At 32.0% G+C, this 22201-nt stretch overlaps 2 protein-coding genes across 17 annotated transcripts in view; one reads left to right on the top strand and one right to left on the bottom strand.

Annotated features, from left to right (window-relative positions):
* The first annotated feature begins 439 nt into the window (after positions 1-439).
* Positions 440-8487, top strand: LOC148596468 (peroxisomal membrane protein 11C-like). Its single transcript, XM_088563565.1, has 4 exons — positions 440-690; positions 3020-3198; positions 3580-3660; positions 5493-8487. The coding sequence occupies exons 1-4, from the start codon at positions 472-474 to the stop codon at positions 5716-5718; spliced, it is 705 nt and encodes a 234-aa protein (XP_088419691.1). The 5' UTR covers positions 440-471; the 3' UTR covers positions 5719-8487.
* Positions 8488-12013: 3526 nt separating this feature from the next.
* The window catches only part of LOC148596464 (tight junction protein 1-like), a 98663-nt gene continuing 88475 nt past the window's right edge, over positions 12014-22201 (bottom strand). For all 16 annotated transcript variants that reach the window (XM_088563621.1, XM_088563627.1, XM_088563624.1 and 13 more), the window contains 3 exons: positions 18804-19015; positions 17510-17653; positions 12014-16629 (listed from right to left, as the gene is read on the bottom strand). In XM_088563621.1, coding sequence (XP_088419747.1) covers positions 16526-16629; positions 17510-17653; positions 18804-19015 — 460 coding nt within the window. In that variant the 3' untranslated portion in view covers positions 12014-16525. The remainder of the gene's footprint in view (positions 16630-17509; positions 17654-18803; positions 19016-22201) is intronic.

Here is a 22201-nt window from a genome sequence, read left to right as displayed (position 1 = left end):
ACGGTTTTTTCCTCAAAAATAAAAAAAAAATGCCAGTGATCACCTGATGGAACCCGGCGCCAAGAAATCCACAAAAAATCCTTGATAAACACATTTTAATACATGCATTAACTCACAAAATACGCTAGTTTTGTAAAAAAAAAATTGTCTTCCTCGAAAACTCCATGCAATCAACGCCCAGGGACGGGGCAAAATAACTTCCAGGTCTGTGTTTATAGGGAGCAACAATATATTTTTATGGAGGTGAGGGTAAAATTTTCATTCCTGCCCTTCTAGGTTTTCTTTTTTAAGCACAGACAGAACATATCACGACAATATATATTTCCTTTTTATATTTTTGTTTTGGCCTATCCTGCCTTTTATTTTCTTGAAAATGTCACTCCTGCCTTGATCCTATAGTTGCAAATGTTTCTTAATGGTATTTGTTCAAATCCGTTCGTCACATGATCTACTTTCACTTTGAAGCCCAAGATGGACGTTGTACATTTATTAGAAAAGTATAGAGGACGCGATAAGGTTATTCGTCTCTGTAGCTATGTTGGCATGTTCATAAGTGGAGACAGAAATGCATTTGTTTATGAAAGAATCAGGAGCATTAGTGCCGAGTTAAGTCAGTGTCGAGTTGTCTTACGTCTTTTTGATGATCTTCCAATGCTTCTTTACAACTTAACGTATGGGCTAGGGTCAAAGGTAAAGTTTTGAATGTCTAAAGCATGTCATAATTGAGAACACAAGAAATCGGAGTAACGCATGTATAATATTTACGTAAATCTCAAGGGATAATATTTTTAAATAATTGCACTTTTATTGAAAGGACTTTTGAGCCGTCGCCGCGTTGGACTGGCGTACGCCCCCCCACCAAAATCGGTAAGAAAAAAAATTTCACCATAAGTTTCACCCCTAAATATTTTTTGCCTTGCTATGGACGGCATTTCATTCAATTTACGTCCCCCAATTGACAACCTTCTGACAAACAATGTAACACAAAACACAAAACTTAATCTGCCATGCGCTTACTTACCTTGTAAATGATAATAAGAATTACGCTTTTCTGAACACAAATAAAGCACCTATGTGGCGAGTACCTATAAAATGTGAAACAAAATCGAAATCCTTCGAAACGAAACAAAACCTATAAATTGTGAAACGAAACTGTACGATGCGAAACGAAACTGTAAAATGCGAAATGAAACGAAACAGAATGGAGAAAATAAATGTACGTGAATTGTAACTATATACGCATGTATGTTCTTGAAATAAATCTTTAGATGTATACAGCGATAAATATTCAAGAAGGATTAACCAAGATTAACAAATGTATATGTATGCATGTAAGTATGAAATACTCTTATTCATAGCAGAGTGAATGTTGTATTCTTCTTCTTCTCATTTAGAGTGTAAATACAATGTAGCATCCAATGAACCACATCATTGAATAAATCTACCAACTCCAAAAGAACAACCTGTGTAAATACCGAAATTGTCATTTCCAGCTGCTGACATTTCATGATATTATATGGTCTTATATTATGACGACTGCCTTTAGATTTTCCCTGATTAAATGGAGTTGATTGCATTTAAAATTGTTTCTTTACACCAGTAACTCCCTCACAGTTCACATCTAGCAAATATAAGAAGATGCACCCTTCAAAGATAATTTCTCTGAGGTCATCATTAGATATCTTTTGAAGTTTTTTTGAATGAAAATGTATTTATGGCTATCACAGTATTTTATTTAGTAGCCGTATGTCCGTTCATGACTTCGTCCATGGCTACTAATCAACCTCAGTTATGTATTAAGTCACATGCAGTGACTAAAATTATTGAAAAAAACATAATTAAATGTCTTCTGTTATTGATTACAAATTATATATGTATTATATATATACAAACTATTTATATAAATTATACGAAACACGTTTCAACTCTTATGTGACAAAATGATGATGTCTTGAATGATTTTGTTTCGTTTCACAATTTATAGATTTTGTTTTGATTTGTTTCATTTCGTTTCGAAGGATTTTGTTTCAGTTCGAATTGTTTCGTTTCGTTTCATTTCGATTTTGTTTCACATTTTATAGGTGCCCCTATGTGGGGTCCTCTTTATCAACATTGATTTATTGATATCAATAAAAGATTTAATAACATGTTAATAAATATTTATTAACATGTTATTAAATTGAAGTTTATTGATATCAATAATTAATTATCAATATGTTGATAAATATTTATAAACATGTTGATGAATCATTTATTGATATCAATATTTATTTATTAACATGTTATATATTTATTAACATGTTAATAAATATGTAATATTTATTGATATCAATAATGTCAATTTATTGATATCAATAATTAAATCGAAATATCAATTAATGGGGAATAAAATTCCACAATGGCTTGCGATACATTATTTTCACTTTGACCTTTTGCGACTTTTTTTGTTTTTTGAAAAATAGTTAAAATAACATAAAAAATCTTCAGTCTTTCGCTACAATTATTTCAGGTCATTTTATCAAATGGGAAAAAAAAGTTTAATAGATAAGTGGAAGGGTCAGGAAATCTTGTTCTCCCCCTTGTGATAATGTTATTGATAAACTGGCTAATTAACACCTTTCAGATCTCTTGAACTGATGATATGTACATGTATTATTATCTGTTTATTGTGTGGAAAACATCAATTGTATCACTATGTATATATTGATGCTCCAGTTTCTGTATAAAAATGTTATATGTAAAATAAGTACCACTCAAAACCAACTGTGGGTATGACAATTCACCCAAACAATTTGAAAAATAGTTTATAATAAAATGTGCTTCAAAAGTCTTTAGACCACAGACTTGATAGGTTTTTGATAAAGATGTGGCAGACATCAAAGGTGTATGACAGTCTTATAGTATATCTTATGCAAATTTTACTGATGTCACAACATAATTTCTTCTTCTATATTACTCCCACACAGAATTGCCTGACTTTTACAAAATCTGGTACCAAATTACAACATTTGTTTTGTAGGAGAAGAGCAGTACACTAAGACTTCTTAACATCCTGACAAATGTAGCCAACCAACTGTACTACCCAGTAGAACATATTGCTTGGCTTGCTGATAGAAAAGTTCTCAGTACAGATTCTAAAAAATGGTGGATTCGGGGAATTTATATTTGGACATTGTCATTATTTGCTGAAATTCTAAAGTAGGTTTTATATGTTGTATATGAGAAAACAATTTATACTTAGACAATTGTGAAATGTTTTTGAATCCTACATTATATGTACAGAATCCTACATCATATGTACAGAAGTGAACCAATATTAATAGGATAATTAATTTGAAGGAGTGAATATTTTTGCTTATTGATGATAACCAATCGATTATCCTATTTTTCATATAGATTTCCTTGATTATTCGTTGCTATTTTTAACATAGATTGATTTCAAATTTTTACATTTTTGCGGGAGAAAGTCCAAGTGTGATATTACCAAATTTATTTCAGTGTAAATTATCGATATATATTTTCACTGGGAACATTCGATAAAACACTGCTTTCTATATAATAAACTTGTTTCTCTTCCAGACAAATTGTACTGATATCACAGTTACTCAAGAAATTGATGTTGGTTACTAAACAGCAGTACCTACAGTCAACACAAGAAAGGTATGTGGATATGGATTGTTTTCTACCTTCTTTGTACTGTGGTATCACAGGAGCTTATTTAAGGTATTTAGATGGGCTATACTAACAATGAAAGGTATTGGTTTTGGATGGTACCGCCCATTAAATAGTTTAACCCATCTTAATACCCGAAATCAGCCCCTGTGTGGTATTCTGGAACACATGTAAATATGTAATGTTACATTTCCTGTATTGTTTGTGTACTGTTCTGGAACACATGCAAATATGTAATGTTACATTTCCTGTATTGAATGAGTACTGTTTTGGAACGTATGTAAATATGTAATGTTACATTTCCTGTATTGTATGAGTACTGTTCTGGAATGCATGTAAATATGTAATGTTACATTTCCTGTATTGTATGAGTACTGTTCTGGAATGCATGTAAATATGTAATGTTACATTTCCTGTATTGTATGAGTACTGTTTTGGAACACGTGTAAATATTTAATGTTACATTTCCTGTATTGCTCATACAAAACATGTTTCTGTACTGTTGTCACTACTGATTTTATCGATTTTGACCTGTGACAATTTAATGCTACCTGGTTGTGTTCATATAGTGTATACCAGAAATAATTAACAGTAATAGATGCAAAAGGTTTAACACACTATAAAACCTGGTTTTACCTACCATTTTCATGAGAAATGCCTGTACCATTGCAATATTTTCCAACTTTCTGGTTCTCACCTTGATACTGTCACATGTTATATGGACTTTCATCTTTAAAAAATATGTTTTTTTCTTTTTTTTCTTTTTTAATTTATTTTTGAATATAGTCAGTGTTTTACAACATCCCGCTACATCACTAACTGACTAGAGTGTTATGGGGTTTTGTAAACTTGTATATAATCCTCACTATATTATATTAATTTGAAAAACACGCTTACTCACTCTCTCTCTCTCTCTCTCCTGCTCAAGAGACAATTATTCCATGATATATACATATCAGTTTACAATTTGACTTTCATTTTTGATTATTGACCATAGTGTTTATCAGTTCAGTCATTTCGTTCTTTTAATTCTGTAAAGAGTAATCAAGGGAACCAAGTTCTACAGGTAATCAAAAGAATATAATCCAGGGACTAAGACCAGAAATGGAAAACAGACATACACAACAAAGAACATAAAATAACTAAATTCATTCATTCAAAGTAACAAAAGTAAATGAGAAACTCGAACTCCCCAAAATAAGTGGGAGCATGGACCAGGTGCACCGGTAGGGTAAGCGTCCTCTGCGTTTCTCGAAACGCCTTTTCTTGTAAACTTTTTCTCATTTACTAAAAAAAAATGTGATTTCTCAATTTTTTGTACTAAAAAAACTGAAAAAATTCCAGCAACTTTCATGAAACTTTGTTGTGTTTTTATTGATGTAATTAATAGCTTCCTTTTGATTTTTGTAATTTTTGTAATTTTCTGACTTTACATACAAGTATCCATTTGAGGAATTAATATGAGCTCAAGTAGGTAGACCTTGGGTAAGGGACATGACTCTTGAAATCTGTGATATGTTTGAATCATATTTAATTTCGCTAAAGCCTATCAAGCTTTCTTTTGAAACAGAATGAAATCATTCCAAGTTACTTTGATGCTTACATGAGATTGATGTAAAATGCTGAATACAAACATTCTTATGATTTGTAAGAGTTGTGTCCCTTACCCTAGATCTATCTCCTTAAATAGGACAGGCATATCATGGGTTGATGGCACAGCTCTGTATTTGTTGTGTGCTTATTATGTGGAAGTCCAGCATCAACTTCCTTTTATCATGAATTTTATTTATAAATTTTATGACTTTCTACAACTTTTGCAGTGAAGAACCACTCGAAGGAGCCACTACAGAAGTTAAAGCCCTGAAAGTCAAATTGGCAGAATCCCAACTTTCTTTGCTTCAGGCTATTGCAGACTTTATGAATGCCATTAATTGGTGCCCTCCTGGATTTTTGTGGGCTGGGAAATTTTCAAGGTCATGGAGTGGTGTTTTTGGAATAATATCAACATGTATTATGTTGTATAAAACATTGCATTCAAAGTCGTAGTATGATTACTGATGTAGCAAACCTTTTGAGGGGACAGCCATTTGATTTTGAGGTTGGGTTTGGAAGAATTTTGATAATTGATATTTTGACAAGGAACTTTTGAAAACAAAGATTTTGTTCTTGGAGATCTTTGATCCTTTAAAATTACTCTGAACATAATGCTGTTACTTAAGTACAAGTGTTTGTAAGAATCAGGCAAAATGGGAAAAATCAGAAACATGCATATCAAAACCCCACCGATCTGACAATAAAATATCTCTATTTTAAAAGACGATTATTTAATCTCTGCATCTTTGGCTTTGCTCAGAAATTTTTCAATATAATGTTAGAAAAATGAGGTTATTGACAGAGATATCTGCCCTTGACATGTTCATTTTCAGTGCATTTCAATGGTTCCGCACGATATGTAAAATCCTGTCATTTTTTCTTGATTCTGATGGTGAAAATAGTCAAATTAAACTATCAAAATGGTTGTTTTTTTTTCATACCATGTTTCACCCACTGCCCGATTCTTACAGATTAGTATTGTGCAAATTAATATTTTGATCCAAAGAAATCTCTTCCCTCTCAATATCTAATGGTTGTTCTCATGCTTATCCCCTAAAATTGTAACACAGTGCTTACTTACAGTGTATTATAATTGAAGCAATTTAGAAAGCACAGTGCTAAGTATTATAGTGCTGCAAAGCAGTGCTAATTGACAATAAATGTATATTGACTAGAAATAAAAACAATATACAGATGAGGCTTAGATTTGGTGTGAAACGCAAGGCTTGCTGAGCCTTTTTATTCGATTCGTTCCGAATTTGTATATCATTTTTTATTTGTAGTCAATATACAATTATTTTCCTAATAATGCAATAATTATTATTTTTTAATCAAGTTATATATTTATATGACATGTTTTTCACATTTCTTCCCTACTTGTGGCCCCCAATAGGATGCTACGATAAACAGGTAGTTCATGCAAGGGTAGGGAAGTAGGCAGGGCCAAAGTGTTATATACTGTCAGTGACCGTATATCACCAATAAATATACAGTGAACACATTTTGGTTGCTTAAATAGAACAATTGCAGTATAAAATAAATTAGTTATCCAGCTTCTAACAGGAAGGTTAGTATAACTCTCCAGAAAGTGTGTCCATTGGTCTGTCCATTCCTGGACTGATTGCAGATTCCAGATGGTATCTTTTAGAAGATATTGAAGGATCTTTTTCAAACTTTGTATAGATAATGAGTATCATTAGATGCAGATGAAATTCAAATTTCAGTTAAACCGGAAAATTTACATAAAAGGTATGGCTATTTTAAGATGTTTTTAGCCCCCCCCCAATTTTTTACAATGTGGTGGGGTAGCATTTAATGTCCCATTTTTATGTATTATATTACACTTTTTAAAGCAACATCAAGTTTCAATTTTACAAAATTTACTATACTTTTTACCATTTCAAAACTAATAATTAGTTTTCTTTGGGCAGAGCTTGTTACATATTTTGTTGTTTGTTTTGACTGGATTGATGTATTTGATATTTTTTCAGTTGATTAAGTGTTTCATGTGTGTATGCCCCTTTTTTGATTATGTCCTTCAAACCTAACTGAAATACTGAATAAATCCACAAAGCAAGTTAATTTCAAATAACATTTACATATTCACAAACCTGTACAATTATTTGAAAAAAAAACACCCCCATCTGCAGATTTGGAAACTCCTCTCCCACAACCTTATCAATAGGCTCTCTTACCTCTATCAACAGGTTTGGGTTCTCCCGCCACAAGTAACAAGTTTGGATTCTTCCACCCCATCAAGAGATTCTCCATGAAAAAATGGTTTCTCCCTAAGTTGTTATTCAGCTTTGAAATGTGATAATGTGGTCCAGCTTGAAAACTAGAATTATGGGGCACTTTATTTGATAACGTAAAACAAGAGGTTTTCAGAAAAGCACTATTATAATTGAATTAATTTTATATATTTTTCAAGGGTGAAGGGGTGCAAGAAGGTCAAATGGAAGGATGGGTGCTGAGCCCATCTATTTGAAATTAGCCTAGACACTATGTTATTTTGATGAAATCCAGAGACTACTGAACTACTATTTCTGAAAACTAGGCAGCCCCAAAAACAACAATTGGGATATTTATAGTTTAATACTCAGCAGTGGATCCAGAATTTTTTTTTAAAAACAGGAGGGGTCGTTAGAGGTTCCAGAGAAAAGGGCCATTATTGCTCTTTTTTTTTTTTTCATTTTTGCCCAAATTTTGCATATTTACAAAAATTTTCCAGAACTTTACCCCCAGGATCCTTCCTTTATATTCTTTCTATTGCAATTATTATCTAAAACCCTGAGTTTGATCCCTTGTGGTACTAATACTGCTTACTTTTTGCAGCTAGGGTAAATATAACTTATAACTGAATATTTCTGTTTGATGTTCTCTTGTTTCTTGCCAATTTCGTATTTGTACTGGCAACCACAAATGAAGTGCAAAATCAATACATTTTACAAAATGAAGTCCATTTATTTCTATAGCTATTGTGCCATATTATTTGTTGAAAGGGATATACATGTGCTTGCTTTCAAAATTGTCTGGCAATATCTACTTATGTATTCAAATATCCCCCCTTTTTTGTTAACCTTTTTACTAATGGCATGTTTTGTATAGCCAGATGTATATATTTTTTATACAATGCTCAGTATTTTTAATCGGTGTGTATTGGTAGAAGTTGTTATTGTTATTTGTTAATTTATTAATTAAAGCTGATTAGAAATTAAATAATGGTTTTCTTTGTAGTTTATTTTTGTCACCAGTTGCCATGACAACATGGACATTGACATACAGGATGTCTGCCCATCTGGTTACATCTCTGAATCCACTTGACAGATTTTGTTCAAATTTTGAAGGATTGTTTTGTAGGTGATTGTGTTGCACTGCCATTGACACTTACCCTGCCGGTGCACCTGTTCCATGCTCCCAGTTTTTAGTGAAGTCCGAGTTGCTCATTTGCTTTTGTTACTTTGTATGTATGATTTTAGTAACTTTGTGTTTTTAATTTGACAAATTTTACAGAGTTATGGGACTTTTGCACAACTTTTTTGAGGCAACATGGACGTGTGGTTATGAGTAGCTCTACAACTGACCTAATGTGAAACCCTAAATATTTTTGTGGCAGTTTTATTTTTGTTACTTTTTGCGAAAGACAAGCTGTCTTGCATGTTGGAAAAGCTGTACTGCAAGTTTTCTTCAAAGAACAATATAATCCAATTTGAGTATGGATCCAAATTATATCAGATTGATTAGATTACAAAAACCATGAAAAACTAGAAGCCCTGTTTATCACAGGAGCCCTTGCGTCATTTGTTAGTAGTAATTTTTTTTTCAGTAAATCAAATGTGTCTGTGAGACACTAATGATGGTCCCGCTCGCTAGATTTGCCAAATTAGGAACATGTTTATTTTTGTATGGTTTGCAGATTCAGAAATCCTTCAAAGACTTGTGATACTCATGGTTTGGGGATTAATTTGGTGATCAGAAATTCCTAAATACATGCATATTTACATATTGTATCCTGGCCACAGTGTCATGAAATTCTGTTTGCTAGTGTCAGGCTAGTTGCGATGAGAAAAAGAGGACAGATGGACAGACTGACAGACACATAAAAAAATGTTAATACCCCCAATTAAACAAGTCCCTAACTTTGTATTGCTTTGGGATATATTTCTATATTCTAACAAAAATTACAAAGTTTAACTATCACCCAGTCCTGTATTATTCCAAAGTCCATTTATCACCCAGTTCTGTAATATTTCATGAAAATCAAGATCCTATGACCTTGCATACAATCATTATGTGTAGAAACATCCTGCAAAAAAATTTTTAGATATAGTTAAAAAAATACAGGAGATAGCCATACAAGCCATGTAGCCCTATTTTTGATGAAAATGAGTAAATGTAACTATCACCAATTCCTGTATTATTTCACAAAAATCAAGATCCTATGACACTGCATGCCATCATTATGTGTAGAAATATCCTGCAAAAAATATTTTAGATGTAGTTCAAAAACTGTATGAGGAGATAGCCGGACAAGCCATGATCCATATATTTCTGAGTAAAATGACTAAGTGTAACTATCACCAATTTCCGTAATATTTCACGAAAAATAAAATCCTTTGGCCCTGCAAAAGATGTAGATGCAGTTCAAAAACTGTACAAGGAGATAGCCGGACAAGCCATGATCATGTGTAATCCAAACAGACGGACGGATGAATAGGGGTAAATTAATATCCCCCTCCCCCCTACCCGATAGTTTGTTGTGGGGGCATAAAAAAAATAAAAAAATTTACCAGTTAACAATAAACCAGCAGAGGCCATTTTCATATGTGTGCAAATAACACTTGTCTACCTAAAGAGGGGACACTAAAATACTCAAGATATATAAGAAAAAAGCATCATTAACATCCTATATAAATTTAGGTCTGAAATGTCTAAAATGAAGTCTGTTAATTGGAAGTGAATGTTTGAAACAGAAATTAAGGGAAGCAACATTCTAGTGTAAACCAAAAGAATGCAATCCAGAGACAAAAACCAATACATAGAAAATAGATTAATAAAAAGAACATCAAATAACCAAAATAATACATACAAGGTAACAAGAGTAAATAAGCAAGTCAGACTAAAAACCAGAATCTCTGACCAGGTGCATTGATAGGGTAAGCTTCATCTGCTCTTCTAGAAACAACCACCAAATTGCTCATAACAAGTCAAGTCTGGGGAACAGAAAAGGAAAACTATGACATGCTGAACAATTGGGTCCTCATAGTGCAGATGGATACATTGTAACGTTCCACGATTTCATGATGACGATCAGCACAAGGCTGGTGTCTTAGGAATTCTCCCATATTCCCATAGCTTAATCAAGTTGTTATTTGAGCAGAGATAACCCCTCCACTCATAGGCAAAACCTAAAATCATAGTAAGGATGTTCGCTGCTCAATTTAAGAATAACAAGGAATCTACAGACATGTGAAATATTTTAAGATCCTTCATGCCAGAACATTTTTAGTAGAAAAAATGATGGGTCAGTGTGCTTGTTTTTGAGATATAAGCATTAGAATATTTGGCGGGAAAAGGATTTCTCTTGACATTTTATATAGGTTTCGTCATACTAGGTATTATCGAAGTAAAACCCTGAAAATATAACAATGAAACTTCTTAAATAAATTTTAAGGTGTGTTCAACAAAATTATGAAAAGAAAAGTGGGGGGTCGATTGCCAAAAAATATTAATGCTATGAAATGAATATAACCAGAGGAGTCCGTAAATCTAACAAAAATGAGTGAACATGGCCAGAGAACATCCTTAAATGAAAAGTGGTTTGCTGTCTTTTCTCAATTTGTGGCAGTTGTTGAGGTAGATTCAGTGGAGCTAATGAGTGTGTTATGTGCTTAATGATGGAGCAGATTTGAGAACATCTCAAAAATCTATCTCTGCCTTCCTTTTGTTGAAAACACCTTGTGCATAGTTTCAAAGAAATTCATTTACTTATATAAGTTAGGGTCGTAACATAATGAAATCATTGTTTCTGGCCCTTAATTCCTAAACAATTTAATTGAAAAACCACAAAAATCAATCTCTGCCATCCTTTGTAGTATGGAACCTTCACTTAAATAGACAAGTTATTGTCCTGATATTGTGGAAACGTTGTTTTTAAGGTTACAGACCACCAATTCAACCAATGAGCATTTGGAACGTACGCAAAAATAGTCCTACGCAGAAATTACCCCTGTTCCTCATAGTGCTGTGAAAAAAGTTCTCATCTTATTTTAAAAATTTAAACAGTTTCTGAAAGGAAAAACATTTCTGTACATTTTAAAGGTGCATTTTGCTTCTTGTAATGTGAAGCCTAATCTCCATAATGATTTTTAAATATACCCCTATCTTGTGAAAACACTGGGATTTCCCATGCTATTTATAGACCCTTCACTTCCGCTGACCAGTACTGCACTGCAAGTCTGCTAACCCCACATGCCATTCTGAGGATTGTGAGCTGACATATGTAGAATCATGCTGATATATAGTCATCTGCAGGTTAAAGTTAAGGTAAAGTCCAGAGAAGCCATTGAATATTGTGAAATTAGCATAGAACCCTATGGGAAGTGGAATTAGTGGTTTTTAGCCTTAATCATTTTTTATGTTGTTACCAAAAAGTTGATATTTTTGGGAGATGTTCATAGCCTTATGCCCCACCTTTAATACCCTGAATGTTTCAGCCCTAAATATTTTTTCCAGTACTCATAACAACTTCAGGTGATATATTTTATTTATATGTTAAAATGATGGAGGATTGAGATACACAATGTGGAATATGAACAAAAAATAATTGGGAATAAAACTCGAAAATATAACCATAAGCTCTACACACAACAAATTAAAACATTAAGGGAAGTAAATCTTGAAGTCAGTGATATGTTTGCATGGTAGTTAATTTTATCAAAGCCTATCAAGCATTCCACTGAAACATAATGAAATAAATCCAAGTTACTTAGATGCTTAAATTATATTTATGTTAAAAGGTTTATACAAATGTACAATTGATTTTTAATAATTATGGCCTTACCCTAGATCTACCTCCTTAAGTTGCGTGTGCTGTAGGTATACCCCGCATTGTACAGGAAAGATGATCATATAGTGTCCATAACTCCTTTCAATTCACAAGTTCTGTGGTCAAAATGAGATATTTTCTTATTAACTTTATACATTTTTGTTCAGTCAAAGAATTATATAAAATATAGGTTTAATTTCAGCCCTATTTTGTCTTGGACTTGATTATGAACCATTAATGTTTCAAGCTGATTCAATTAACAGTTATTTTAATAAACAGTAGACAAAGAAGAAAAATGCATGGATTAGGCTGGTGTCTTCTAATGCAACATCTATATTCTTTTGAAGACCTGTTGGTTAACAGACCAATTTTTATTCCCAATTATGAAAATATTTTTTTCCTATACCATATATGCACTCCCTAGTTCAGTCCTTTTATCAGGCTTATCTTCCTTGAATCAGCCAAACACATACATTGAAATAATTTACTAACTAAGACATTTTATTGTGGCATGGATTTATAAAGACAGTAATATCTTAACCCATTGAGATTTTTAATATAATATTTATTTCAAATGTTTCCTTGTTGGACAAATATATTTTTTTTAGAAATAACATAAACAAAAGAATTATCCTTTTCCATGACTCATTGAATGGGGAACCAGACCATATCTGGTCCAAGGCTGTCTAAATTAGGGAGTGCATACTAGCAACAGGATCATTAATTAATTTGTAAGTATTGATAAAATCTGTTTCTATGTACATAATATATCACATTCATGTAAAATGTATATAAACAAATACAAATATAGACATTTGTATAAAACACAACCATGGCAACAAGTTAACAACCAATCAAAATAAATCTTAGGTAAAATTTGACAACCTATCAACAAACTGACCAATCAACATCGAGATAACATTTGATCATTTGCAGCACATTTTGAATATTCATAAAGTAACAAATCAAACAACAAACCACTCAGCAGTAACTTTGACATGACCTTCAACCCTTATACTGACATAAAAAAAAACACTAAACTGTCATTAAATTCAGAAAAAAAATAAAAGTCCACAAACAAAAAAGTTTGTCATTTAAAAAATCCTCTTGTAACTGCTTGACTTGGATAAACAGATGCAATTTGAATACATTTAGATGTCTGTAAATTCAGAAAGTAATGAATATGACTTTTATTACCAAGTTTTCAAGTTACACAAAATGAAGATAACGAAAAATTCCCTTAAAAAACCCTTACTCTAATACTAAAAAATCTAAGATAGAATTACTGATATTTTTTCCCCAGTATTTTCTGAATTTACAGTAACCCCCCTCCCCCCACACACACTTTTTTTACAAAATTTTTACCCAAAAAAATCAACTCATTAGAAGTTAAGATTTAACTCATCAAAGTATACCTTAAAAATCATTCCACTGAAATATAGATGCATATTATGTACAGCAGTTTTTAGAATACACCTTTGGCACATTATTGTTTATTTACAAGTGAAAGCCAACATACTTTCATCTTGAACAAGGTATTTTATCATACTTCACATAAAAATTACATTCATGTACACCACAGCTCATAGAAATGTTTTATGCTTCACTGATTCACAGAGAATACTAATACTTAAAAGTGCAAATAAACTGGCATGTTCTAGGGCACCCCTTGGATAGGAAATAGAATTGGCCCAGTGTCCTGAGGATAAAAATACAAAATAACATACATGTATATCACTCTTCTGATCAAGTCTAGATGGTCAAACTGTTAGGCCTTTTTACCCACATACCAAAAATGTAAGGATTGGTGAAAAGTAAAGAGACCATGGAAGGCAAAAAAATTATCCTCCTTTCAACATTTCTAACAATTTTCCCCTGCGTTTTAACTATAAACAATTTACCTCACTCAAAATTTTTGTTTTGTTTTTTTCAGAGACATTTCTTTGTTATATTATAGGTACATAGTGTATAATATGAACTATCATCCCGTTCCACTGTGAAAGGTGGATATTGCAAAGTCAACATGAGCTGTAGTGTATTTCATGCAGAGACTTGACTTTTGCAGTATTTTTTTTACATTATATCAACTCAATTTTTGACAAGTAAATAAATGTTACATGTTAATACAAGTTTGTTTTAATCTGAAGTAAAAACTATACATTACCAACCAGAATTACAAGAACGAAATAAAAGGAAATATTAAAAACTTAAAAACTCAAAAAAAAAAAAAAATGAAGATGTATCAAAGGATTGTTCACAATGCTTGCTGTTTTCACCATTTTTATGAATTACAAATAAATGCTACTCTACATAATCTCCTACGTACAAAAATCTATAACAAATATTTTGATCATGATTATAATGTACCCTAGTTAAAGCAGTAATCGCTATGTGTACAAATCTTGAGTATTTTTCTTTCTTTATGATAACTGAAGTCTGTGAATGAATTATATAAAAAAAGGGGGCAATTCAGGCATGTTTATATATATAAGATAGCTCATCAGTTGTGAAAAAGAGTTTTAGCAATATTTCCAGGCCAAAATACCAAACCATTTAGATTTTTTTCTGACCATTTAAGGTCTAATGGAAAAAACAAACAAATTATCAACTTAAAACCAACCAAATTAAATATCAAATGTTCACAACCACGCTTAAAAATAGGAGGAGAAGGTACATTCAGTACCATTCTGTGTACCACCTATTTCCGTAGAGGAAGCAATAAATATACATGTAGTACCATTCAAAACAACTACTATTTTTATCTTACACAGAGGAAGCAGTACATTAAGTACCATTCTGTGCACTATGTATTTCTATTGTACAAAGAAGAAGCAGTATAAGTTTAGGGATGCATTCAAACAAAGTAAATATCCCCATTAAGCCTGTTGGTCTATACATTTGAAAATCATTTTGAACCTTAGAAAGGTGATATTATTCTTTGTACTGAAAGGTCTGACTGTAGGATACAGGGTTTAAAATCTGAGGTTTCATTCAAATGCTCAAGTTCTCCAAGATGCTTTGTATTTGTGCCGTATTCAATAAAAATACCAAACCCCTCCAAAAAAGCAATGACAATGGTAATAAATGACATCAAATATAGATAACCAGTGACCTAGTATTGCTCTTAAGTTATGTAATCCTATTTAAAGCTTCCAAACCAAGAAGTAGTATGATTCTGTGTAATGATTTCTATTTATAGTTTCCTAATCAGGAAGTAGTATGATTCAGTGTTATGTAATTCTATTTATAGCTGCCTGTTAAAAGAGAACCATGATCTTAGTAGCATGATATAAATGGACAAAAGAAAAAGGGATAATTTTTATATGTCTTAAAGATAATAATAAAGTATAAATGTCAAAGAAAAATAGTATACCAGCAAAAATTATTTTTAAAACTATAAAACACTTATCATTTTTTGAAACCACGAAAATTGATACCTGCAAATAAGTTCACTTAACAGAATCTGCCAAAAATAATCAATCGCGAAAATCAATATATTTACAATATTCAGAGGGTAATCTAAAAATGTTCACTACATAAGCCAAAAAAACGAAATTGGTATATTTACATCCAACTTCACAGAAAATAAAGGGCTGGTGGAAGGATTTTCTTTTTTTTCCCTCACCAAATACTTGCTATCCTAATTTAAGCTATGTGAAGAATAAATATGTTCAAAATCCATAGCCACATCGCTTTAGTCACTGAAGAATGAAAATTTGCGTGTTATAGTACCTCAATACTAGAAATTAATCTTTTTATCTATTGTTGTCAATTTTTTAAGGGCGGGAGGGGATGACAATCTAGTAATTAGTTTTATTTGGCCTAATGATATTCACAAAGCAATAAGTTTCTGACCATGAAATTTTACAAAGAACTGAACGTGTTTAATCAAACTTGAAGTTCAAGTTAGAGAAGAGAAGAGAAGATATTACAAGTATTTCTGTGACTTGGAAAATACGATCAATACTGTGTTTGGATAACTATCCCTTGTCAATGACATAAATTTTGAATTTTACAGAACTTTGTCTTCTGATTTTGTTCGGGAAAATGAATGACAAAAATAATCACTTGTGACAAAAAAGTACAAAAAAGTCCAGATAATCGCAAAAACCCAATAAATGTACAATTCACTGTGGCAGATCTTCAAAAACAGCGAGTCGACAAGTTGTGAGATGAAACTGACATCTGTAATTAGTACTGGAAGTGACATCATTAGAAATGGTCGACAAGAACCGAGACTTTACTTTTACCGACCCTCCCCTGGGAGACACCTTCTGTACCAGCTAAATTCATGTTCTGCCACTGGGTAGGTTGACCTGTCAAAAATAAATTAAAACTAGAAAATCTCCGAGCAAATCTCACTAAAGGATATCAATTTCTCCCTACTTAAGTATCCACATGGTTAAAACATAAATTAAGTTGACAAACAGGAAGTTGATATTTTTCCAGTCTGAAATCTAATTCTACAATATGCATGCCTATATATAAAGATTCATTCAAATTAACAAGTGGCAATGATATAAAGTTATAGAAAAAAACTGCAATAAAAAAGTTGTGGACAACTGAACATATAGATATCATGGTTTCTATATACCCCCTGCAAAACATGAATCACATTGTTTTGTTTGACATCTTTGTTTCAACAATTCATTAACACATAAACAATCCCTTATAGCAGTAGTCTATTTTTAACAACAGTGTCCTTGACCCTAAACTTTCTTATCTTAAAATATATGGAGTCAATTATATTATCAATATACAATTTACTACCAGAAAGTCTATCAGATCAAGTTTCATTAAAATCTATCTACTAAAATCATGTCAGTTTTTGACCTTGATCTACTGTCCTTCATATATGTATGAAAAGGTTATTCTAATCCTAAAGTTTTAACCCCTTTTTCTTATGGAAGTCTGGCAGATTTCCATATGAAATTATTTGTTGTATTTAAATACATTTTATTCTTGTTTTTTTTAAATTCTCTCCAAAGAATTTGAATTAATTTGGATTGTAAAAAATAACAATAACAAAAACATCAAAAATAAATATCTACAAATGAAAACATTTTCAATTTACAAATAATAAGCTTATTGAGAGATCTCAATTGAGGGTTGGAGGGGGGAAGGGTTTAAATGCAACATTTTTTTTTGCAATTTAATGGATACACACAGAGGCCTCACCTGAGGGGGAATTATTACCTGAGGGAGAATCACTTGACTTGAGAGCAAATGACCAACTTTCTGGATTAACAGAGGCACAGTGAGGAAGCTGCAATTCCACTGGTTGTAAAAATTTCAGTCCATGTGGGCCACACATAACAAGGGGAGATAATAATGTTTCTCCTGAAATGATGAGAAATAAACACTGTTAAATTATAACATCAATATTTTATATTATTCTTAGAATACTTTCTTATACCATGAAACATGTCTTAACTGAAGCCTTGAAACTGACAAATATCTCAGGGGTTTAAAATAGTGCTGGTCCAGGACCCTGAATTTCTGACTGATGTAGGACCATTTCATTTACCTTAGTCCTACCATACATTATTCAAGGACTTTTAACTCCTGGTCAACCTTCCATTTAGGTTGCAAAAAACTCCAAGAACTTTTAATCTTGAAAGTAAATTAGAACTCCTGCATCTGAAATAGATACCTGCTTAAGGAGGTAGACCTTGGGTAAGGGACACAACTCTTAAAAATCATTGGAACGTTTGTATTCAGCATTTAACATCAATCTTATGTAAGCACCAATTCTGCTTGGATTCATTTTATTCTGCTTCAAACAAAAGCTTGAGAGGCTTTGGTGAAATTGAATATAATACAAACATATCACTGAGTTCATGAGTTATGTCCCTTACTCTAGGTAGACTCCTTAAGTCTTAACATGTATCAGTTAAAATTAAATGAGTTTTACTTTGTGCTATAACCCTGGTTCCCTTGATTATTCTTCAACAAATCCTTTGGTATAACAATCTACAGTTTTTAGTGATTTCAATATCTTCATGTACAAATGGATTTGAAGTTGCAAGCATTGTTGTGCTTCCTAGGTATACTGCCACATGTACAGGAAGTTGACATTGAATAGCAACCACTATCTCCTACCAAGTATGATCCATCTATATAAAGTCCCATATTTTAAAAGTTTTAAAATAAATCAATCCAAGACAGATATAATGAAACTGTAATGAACAGAATGACAGATGGAAAGATAATTCTAATACATGTACTGTGAAAGTACTATAATTTGTGGATACCAATTTTCGTGGATTAAGGAAGAAACACAAGTTTATGGATTCTTGGATTCATGGTTTTGAGGTTTGCATTATACACATTAATGTGATTCTCCTTTTCATTGGGAATCAAATTTGTGGTTTGGTCTACCCATGAAAACCATGGAAATTGGTAACCCACAAACAATAGTACTTTCACAGTATACAATCCACTCATAAGAAAAAAAAAAGGAGTAATTGTATTTTTTCAATATTCATACCTTTTTCTTTATCCAGGGGAGGTAATATGTTATTATCACGACAAACTTTGAAGTATATTTCCTGCTGAACACCCTCAGGAATGGCTCCAGCAGGAATTACAATACTGACTCCAGTCTCTGGTGATTCCAATATCCCACCATTATGGTCAAATGAACCACGTGCTGTTGCTACTACTGTATGATTCTCATCTAACTGGGCGTCATTATTGAATCTGTAGTATATATATCAAAGAACAGTCTAAATGACCTTCACTATTGAAGAGGAGTTTAAGTTGGAAGAATCAGTCTACATGTAGCTTCTGTGAGGTAACACAGTCAAAAATAAAATAGGACTCAGCTTGTGGGAATAGTATAAAACAAGGTCTGTTCCACTGGATTATTTTTTTTTCATACTGAAATGTGTGAAATGTACCCTAAAATGCATCACGAAAAGCATAATCAATCAATCAACCATAAGAACCATGCATATTTAGTGAAAGAAATTCATTAAAAAAATTTAGAGATTTGTCTTGTAGACAAAGTAAATTAAAGTCATCTCATAGATCAAGCAGACAAAGATTCTCAATATGATTGGTTATTGTTCCTGTTATACAGTAGATATTTCATACATTTTTAGACAACAGAGTCTAATCTAAAAGGAAAAAATGAGCAAAAACTTCTCGTTGTTTGTGCTGATTTCTCCCATTTGTCTTTGACAGGGGGAAGCTATTTTTATGGATTTATACATAGACACTTATGTCAAAATTATTATTTTTCAAACAGACTTGTCATCAATGTCTAGGCCCTGGGACGAGTGTACAGACCCTGCTTTGTAACAGTAAAAAATGCTGAGCAGTATTTTTTATTATACTAGCTCTGGGAAGCCACAACCCACAGGTAGACATGTCATCCAGGTGTTCTATCATCTATACCAGAGACATGTCATCCAGGTGTTCTATCATCTATACCAGTGTGTGATAGAATAGCAGTAAGTCTTAAGTGTGACTTCTTGAAAAAACCTACAACCTCCCATAAACCAGCAGGCCGAAATGACTTTTCTTAATAAAACCTTTTATTCAAAATATATTTGAGCTGCTGAAATAAGTTATCTCCCTTAAAAATAAAAAAAATTAATTCCATTCGTCTGGTTTTTCCCACCACCTGAAGACAGAATAAATGAAACTTTTAGTGAATTTCAATCCTCTAATACATAATATTACAAATAAGTTAAATTTGGACCAATAAATATATAAAGTCAATATAAAAGTCCAGCACCACTATGATAAAAGTCTGGCAAAAAAATTGATATTTTTAGTTTTACACAAAGGAGAAAATTTAGAGATTCTGTCTGGAAATCAGTGGACTAATTTTGTGTACACTTAAATTATCCCTTCATGTTCTTTTACAATAGCTACTTAAATTGTTCAACACAATATTACAAAATTGAGGTTTTATACAGAGTTATCTGCCCTTGAAATGTTCATTTTCAGGGCATAACTCAAGTTACCAAAGTGATGTGGGAAATCTTGTCTTTACTCCTTGAATCTGAAGCATAAATACATGTAGTCAAATAAAAATTTCAAATAGTGTTTTTTTTTTTTATACCATGTTTTCATCCACTACCTGCTTCTAGCAGGGACTGAGACTTAAGATAATGGGCATTATATATTTTCTTAACAAAGCATACAAGTGATACATGTAGCATAAAAATATTCCACATGATGTTGTTAGTATTAAAACATTCCACATGATATTGTCAATATCAAAATATTCCACATGATATTGTTAGTATCAAAATATTCAAAAGTAACTATTTATCTTTTTATTTCTACAGCACTGTAAAAAATCAATTCAACACTGGTTATTATGAACTATACTTAAGGGGTAACACAACGCCTAAGGGAAATAACTCAATAAAAATCAGCAAAACGCTTTATTTTGTAACATTCTGATATCAAGCTCAAAACATCTCAGTGATCCAAAGTGTCATTGATAAAGCTATCATATGTTCATTGATTTTTTTCCAAAGCAACAATATCATTATTGTGGTTAAAATTTCTTGAGATTACCATATTTTGCTTCTTTTATCAAAAGAACAACACTGAATAAAATTTCAAGAATTTTTTATAAGCTAAGTAACTTTTAGAGAAAATATTAGGAACCCACTTAAGGAGGTTGACCTAGGGTAAGGGACATAAGTACTGAAATCAGTGATATATTAGTATCATATTCAATTTCACAAAAGATACTTTGATGCTTACATGAGATTGATGTAAAATGCTGAATACAAACGTTTTGATTGGTAAGAGTTGTGTCCCTTACACCAGGTCTATCTCTTAAATAAGGAAGCCCGCATGATCAAATTTATCATTGGTATACCATCATTTTTTTTTCAACTTATCATATCAAGAGATGTAAAATACAGATATTTGACAAATTGTAGCAAAATCGTTTGTAAAGTTTTTTTCAATAATCTTCATTAAAATACCTTAAACTAAACTCTGAAGTATTGAACAAGATACAATAATTCTAGCTGTATCATAATATTCTTGAGTTTTCCAGTTATTAAAAAAAGGTCTTAGAGGTTTTAGTGATGGACATATATGCTGAATAACATAGATGCTTGAGTACATGTAGCAGATCACGAAAATTAAGGATTTGTGTGGAAGATCTCAAAACGCTTTGAGTCAGATATACATAGTGAAAACTAAGGAATTTCAATGGAGGATCTCAAAAAGATTTGAGTCTGATACATGCTGAGTAAAATTGAGGATTTTAGATACAGTTCATGAAAAAGTTTCGGGGATATATCTGTAATTGTCAAAATTGAGGATTTCAGAAACAGACACCAAAAGCTTCAGGGATATGTATCTTTGCCGAGCAAAACTGAGAATTTCTGACAAGGATCCAGAAAAGCTTCAGGGATATATCTGTAATGGGTTAGATAGAGGATTTCACAAAAGGATCCAGAAAAACTTCAGGGATATATCTGTAATGGGTTAGATAGAGGATTTCACAAAAGGATCCAGAAAAACTTCAGGGATATATCTGTAATGGGTTTGATAGAGGATTTAAAAGGCAGATCAAGAAAAGCTTCAGGGATATTCTTGTACATACATCTGTAATAGGAAAAATTGAGGATTAAAAAAGTGGACCTTGAGAAGCTTTAAGGATACATCTGTATAGGGCAAAATTAAGGATATCAAGGATATAAATAAAAATATAAATAAACATATAAATATACATAAACTTCAAGATCATCCATGTGCATTAATCTGTAATGGGCAAAATTGAGGACTATAGAGGAAGATATCGAAAAGCTTAAAGGAAATACCTGTAATAGATAAAATTAAAGGTTAAAGTAGTGAATCTCGATAAAGTTCAAGGACAGATATTTGTTAGGTAAAACCCAAAGAACA

This window comes from Perna viridis, chromosome 15, assembly GCF_037379345.1.
Source record: "Perna viridis isolate PV_CMFRI_1.1 ecotype Kerala chromosome 15, ASM3737934v1, whole genome shotgun sequence".
Classification (NCBI taxonomy): Eukaryota; Metazoa; Mollusca; class Bivalvia; order Mytilida; family Mytilidae; genus Perna; species Perna viridis.
Note: the sequence above shows the minus strand (reverse complement) of the source record. Positions and strands in the feature narration are given on the sequence as shown.

Bases quoted from the DNA above. Each gene is read 5' to 3' on its own strand.
- LOC148596468 (XM_088563565.1), top strand. From the start codon at position 472: ATGGACGTTGTACATTTATTAGAAAAGTATAGAGGACGCGATAAGGTT. The intron at 691-3,019 runs GTAAAGTTTTGA...TTTGTTTTGTAG, and splicing joins CGTATGGGCTAGGGTCAAAG to GAGAAGAGCAGTACACTAAG. The intron at 3,199-3,579 runs GTAGGTTTTATA...TTTCTCTTCCAG, and splicing joins TTATTTGCTGAAATTCTAAA to ACAAATTGTACTGATATCAC.